General features: G+C 50.9%; 1 protein-coding gene across 1 annotated transcript; it reads right to left on the minus strand.

The window, feature by feature from the left end:
- Positions 1-488: 488 nt before the first annotated feature.
- Positions 489-5,070, minus strand: SLC35C1 (solute carrier family 35 member C1). Its single transcript, XM_058829323.1, has 2 exons — positions 4,422-5,070; positions 489-2,300 (listed from the first exon to the last, which is right to left on the minus strand). Exons 1-2 carry the CDS (start codon positions 4,963-4,965, stop codon positions 1,741-1,743), a joined length of 1,104 nt encoding a protein of 367 aa, XP_058685306.1. The 5' UTR covers positions 4,966-5,070; the 3' UTR covers positions 489-1,740.
- Positions 5,071-5,587: the final 517 nt, after the last annotated feature.

The following is a 5,587-nucleotide window of genomic DNA, read 5'->3' on the forward strand; positions in this document are numbered from 1 at the left end:
GCCGCCCCGTGACTGGCGCGCGCCGCGGCAGCCAATCAGCGCGGCGGGGCGGGGCGCGCGGAGCGTCGGGAGCGCTGTGCTGCCCCCCAGCGGCCGAGGCCAGAGCTGCCGCCGGCGGGGCGGCGTGGCCTGAAACCGCCCCGGAAATGTCGCTGTCACCCCCTGAGAGCGACCCCCGAGGTTAGTCAGCAGGGGTGGCCGCTACAGGCCAATGTTAAAAATCTCCCTTTCCATTACAGAATGGAAAAAACAACAAAAATAATGTTCAAGGACCCCAAATGGCTGCCTGCATCGAAAAGGTATCTGTGGCCATGAAACCTGGAGCAGGAGCTCCTTCCACACCCCCCCACCCTCCCCCCCGATATTCCGGCCAGCAATTGGGTGTTCTTCGGTAGGTGTGCCCAGACATCACTCACGGGGCACGGCACATCACGTAGGATCCACGGAGCAGGGTATGAAGCAATGCCACAGACTGCCCAGGATCGCTATCAAAGTAACTTTATGTTTACAAGGGCCAGGGATTTAGAAAGCTGGTGCAATCACAGTTCACCACAGGATGCTGCTGCTGACCCCCAGGAATCAGAAATAGCAGCACAGACATACTCTATTGCAGAGAACCAGATGGAGGGGTGGGATGGCTGGGCAGACATTTCTGCAAATCTGTTCAGCAGCACAAGTTCCAAGCAAAGGGATTGGTGCACTTGAGCAAAACCCATTACATTGAAGGATTCACTGAGCCGGCCATGGGGGTATTTAAAAGGAAAAATCAAAATGCAAACACTAGAGAAGCTATAAAGTAAACATGGAGCAAGTCCCCTGAAACAAGGGAATGGGTAACAACCGCATATTCAATACAAACCTACCCCCTACAAAGAGGGTAAAGAAGTGTTACAAACCCTCAGTGAACTGGGATCCCCACCCTACAGCAGCAACTGTTTCAGAGTAACTTTTCTGCTCCTGCCTGTCACCAAGTGACACAGAGGGGCCAAGCTCACTCCTCCACGAGAAAGGCCACTGGAGTGAGTGTGTGCTCCCTCACTGGACACAGTGCAGAGAGAATGAGAAGTTTAATTCCCGAGTCTTAGCATGCTTCCTCAAACTGAGAAACCAGGTGTAAAAGCAACACAGGAAAAAACCTCATTAGGATGTCATACTGACTCTTTGGAAAGGCGTTTTGGAGGCACTGCTGTTGCTTAGACTTGTACATAGCCAGAAGGGAGAGAATTTTTATCCTCTGCACTGAATGGGGCAACAGGAAGAACGGCTGTTGCAAAAACCTTATACAGCAGAAAGGTTTACTGAAGTCTAACCCAAATAGTCTGGCTACTTGCCTCTTCCTTACCTGCAGGTTCAGGATTTTATAACTTCAGATTGCATTCATTCAGTTAATTCTAGATTCCTACCTACACAAAGCTCCCTTCCAGTCTTTGATATAAGCCCACCCCCTCCCACCCCACTGTGATGCAAATTTCCCAGATTAAGTAAATAACAACATCCATTTTAAAAAACAATCACAAAAAAAGTACCCCAGTCGATCTCTACAACACATGCTCTCCCCGACTCTGACACGGGGTGAGATAAAACATGATCCAGTCAGGTCTTTGGCTCTGGTTCCTGACACAGCTCCCTATACACTTTGCAGGTGCATTTTTTCCTGCTCCTTGCTCTTCTTCTCCCCAGGAGGAAAGGAGCACCAAAGCTTATCCCCCCTAGGCTCAAAAACAGAGGTGCAGTAGCTGCCTACACACCAGTCTCATTTCTTTCACCGCTTTTGACATTAGGATCCTCTTGCACCTTCCTCATCTCCAGTCCTTTCACCCATGTGTAGGCAAAGGAGCCCCCCAGAACCATCAAGTTACTCGTCCACCACAAGAAGCTCTTTGTCTCCTCAAAGTAGATAACAGCCAGCACTGTTTGAGCACAGGCCTTGGCTGTCCCAGACACGTTGTGGGTGAGTGGGCTAGTGAACTTAATCTGAAGTCCAGTCACGTACCCAATGGCAAAGCCAAACACTCCCCCCAGGGTCATCATGCCCCAAAAACTGGGGCTCCCCAGCTTGTCAAAGTGGTAGAGGGTGCGGAACTCGCCCAGCAGCACCATGAGGGGGAAGAACAGGACACAAGCGTTGACGTTGTTGTAGAAGGTCAGGCGCCAGATGCTACCATCCACCACAGGCAGCACCTTCTTGGTGTAGATGGCATTGAGTGAGACACAAAGGCTTGCTAAGATCCCAAAGAATATACCTGTCCATGACAGAGTGCCCTCTGCTCCTTCCTGGTCAACACCCAGCCAGAAGCCACCTGCAACCAAACAAATCAGGCATCATCTGAACAACTGCTGAAAGGCTCAAAACGTACGTTCATCATTTACTTTATAGTGAAAACAGCACAAGAGACAGGCTTAAGAGCTTCCCCCTTCTATTAAATGAACCCACAAAATGTCATGACCTGGGAAGACTTATTTTGGGAGTGCAGGAAATTTATTGTGTGGGTAATTCAGCTTCAGAGAACTAATTCCCACACTGAGCAGGCAGAACTAGTTCAGAAACTACTACTCCAGCTTGTCTTTGCATATAGGTATTTTTTTATAGTTTTTTTTTTTATTAATTGAAAAGGCTGAAAATGTATGGATGCTAACTATGAAGCAGGGAACACAGTGCTTGTGGAAAAGCAGGCCGCATAACTTTCTCAGTCTTGCCTGAGAAAGTGGCCTGGGAAATCATAAGGAGGAATTAAAACAATCCACAGAGATAGAGAACAGCCTTGCAGGTGCCGTTTGTCAGTTTCTTGTTTTCTTGCAAGAGAAGGTCGAGGGGTGGTGTACCCCACTGACCAATGATGGTGATGTGTTAGTTCACTAACCAATAAGAGTTTTATTTTTCTGTACTTTCACGTATTGGTCTATAAAAAAGATCTGAGGTAATAAACCAGCGAGAAATTCTCCTGTTCGATTCCCAAGAGAGTCTGTGTTGTTTTTCTTGCCGTTCCCAATAGAGCGACAAAAACTGACACACAGGTAGAAAAAATATTCTTCAGAGTTTAAAAAAAACTCAACTTCATAGACTTTGCTGTTAACAGGAAGGAAAAGCTAGGTCAGAGAAGAAGATGGAAAGATAGTAAAAACATGGATGGAAGATTAAGCATGATCAAAAAAAAATAATCAAAAGGCAGAAACTGTGTGCAGTATCTCCATGTTAAACTTTGATGGACAAAGCACTGTCTAATCCCCTCCAAAACAAGAACTACAGGCTTTGCATCTCCAGGGCAGAGAGGGAGACCTCTTCCCATCCAGCTCATAAGCAAAACATAAAAGGGAGATGAGCTACTGAAGGAGCACTGTACCACATTTTCATTAGCTGCTTCTTGCTGGAGGTTGTCTGGGAAGTTGCATGGAAAGCATCTAACATACTTCAAACTAAGCCCAGATACAAATGGGTTTGATGCACAGACAGGAGGGGCTTTGTGTCAGGCCACAGGGGATTCTCAGCTGTGCTGCAATAGCCACACAGGCAATGCTCTCATGGCAAAAAGAGATGGACCCAGGAGGACAGAGCCTTCATCTTATATAAAGCCTGTCAGGCTGCCAGGCACCACACTCCTGGGCAATGCCTGAACAAAAGAGTAGCTGAAGGCAATTGCTTGCATCACTTGTAGAAAATACAGTAGCTCTGGTCCTGTCCACCTCTTCCAGGGAGATGAGAGTCTCTTATTTTCATCTGATTACATCCAGTTGTCTAACACTAAGTGAATACATGCACACCTGGAACCAGACTGAAAGCAAAAGTTCACCATTCTTGGCATCCAAATGGTCCTTCAGCAGAAGGTAGCTTTCGGGGTTACTTTGCCTTTGGAATGGAAAACTTACAAGCATTGCTGTTAAGCCACTCAATGCCTTGCCCTATATCCTAACCACATAACCAGATCTTCTGGTGATGTTTTACGCTTGGCTTCATCAGCTAACCCTTTATTACATGTGTTTAGCCTATTGTAAAAAACAATTGGTTGGCTCTAATGTATGGTCCCAGTGATGCTGACATAAACGCCATTGTTACCAAAGTTAATAATCAACAAGGACTCGGGAACAGCGAGAAAGCCACCTGCTATTTTATGTCCCGTACAGGGGGAAGAAACAAAAAGGTAAGGCAAATTAAACTTCATTAGAGAGTAGACAGGCTTTAGGGCTCAAAGGAAAAACGGAGCTATGTCAAATGAGAGCAATTTCTTCTCTTAACGTTAACCTACATCCTCCAGACACACAAATTTGGTTGCCAGAGATAGAGCAAGGCACGAGCCCTGAGCTACCCCACCTCACCAGGGAGCTGCCATGCAGGTGAGGATGACTTCCCAAGGGAAGGACACCCCACCACCGTCTCTCCGGGGCTGGCTGTCAGATGGATGGCAGCCCTTCCTGCTCCCCCTCACCTATGATGACTCCGCAGGCCAGAAGGGCATAGAGGGAGGTGGTCTGCTTGAGGAGGAGGTAGGAGAGCAGCACGTTGAATACGGTGGTGAGGGAGCGCCCCACGTTGTAGAAGGCCACGCCGACATGCTTGAGGCAGAGGTTGTTGGAGGTGACCATGCCGATGAAGACGGCGGAGAGGGGCAGGACGCTGCGGGACACCTTGGGGTCGAGGCGGAGGGCGGGCAGGCCGGCGCAGGGGGGCCCGCAGGCCGCCCCCAGGCTGAGGCCCAGGCAGAGGGCGGCCGTCAGGGCGCACTGGAAGAAGGTGACGAAGAGAGGGGCGTCGAGGCGCAGCGAGGGGCTGTCCAGCAGGTACTTGTTGAGGAAGACCATGGCGATGGAGGTGAACCAGTAGAGGCAGACCACCACGGCGATGCGCAGCGCCCGCAGCAGGAAGGGCGCCCGCCGGTCCCCGCCGCCCTCCGCCGGCAGCAGCGGGTCGGCGCCGCCGCCGCCCAGCGCCATCCGCAGGATCCCCGTCCGCGTCAGCTGCGCTCTGCTCATGGCGGGCCGGGCCGCCAGCGACGGGCGACGGCCCCCGCCTCCTCCTCCCGCCGCCGGCCCCGCTCAGCCGGCTGCGCCGCCCGCCCCGCGCGTCCCGGAGCGCCGCGGCCCCGCCCGCCGCCTCTATTCACGCCCCGCGGGCCCCGCTCGGCACCGCCCCGGCCGCGGCGCCATGTCGGGGGAAGGCCCGGCCCGGCCCCCGCCGCCCGCTCCGCCCCGGGGCAGCGCCGCTGGTGCGAAATACGGAATTTATAAAAAAAATTCTTCAGAAGGGATGCTCTTTGATATTTGAACTTTGTATACTTTCAGGCCGGATCAACAAGAAAGGAGAACAGAGAGCAGCGAGCAAGCAAGCAAGCTCTAAGTGATGCCCAAGTGTCAAAAATAAATTACTTGTTGGCAGAATAGCCTTGTTAAGGCTGAGGTCTCGATGCGTTCCAACGATCTCAGACCCAGGTGGAGGTTAGCAAAGCTTGGAGGGCAAGCTGACAGGGCACACAAAGAATGTAGAATTTAAAGGCCCTTAGGACATTTGGCAGGACCCCTAAGATAAGGAAGAAACTAATAAGACAGCTCAGCAACTGTACTGAGATCAGCTCCAATTGGGTAAAAGTTAATTCCA

Source organism: Poecile atricapillus, chromosome 1 (assembly GCF_030490865.1).
Source record: "Poecile atricapillus isolate bPoeAtr1 chromosome 1, bPoeAtr1.hap1, whole genome shotgun sequence".
Lineage (NCBI taxonomy): Eukaryota > Metazoa > Chordata > Aves > Passeriformes > Paridae > Poecile > Poecile atricapillus.

What these genes read in the sequence shown, in the direction of transcription:
- SLC35C1 (XM_058829323.1), bottom strand. Translation starts at nt 4,965, where the DNA reads ATGAGCAGAGCGCAGCTGACGCGGACGGGGATCCTGCGGATGGCGCTG. An exon ending in GGCCTGCGGAGTCATCATAG is followed by an intron (nt 2,301 to 4,421) that starts GTGAGGGGGAGC and finishes GTTTGGTTGCAG; the next exon opens with GTGGCTTCTGGCTGGGTGTT.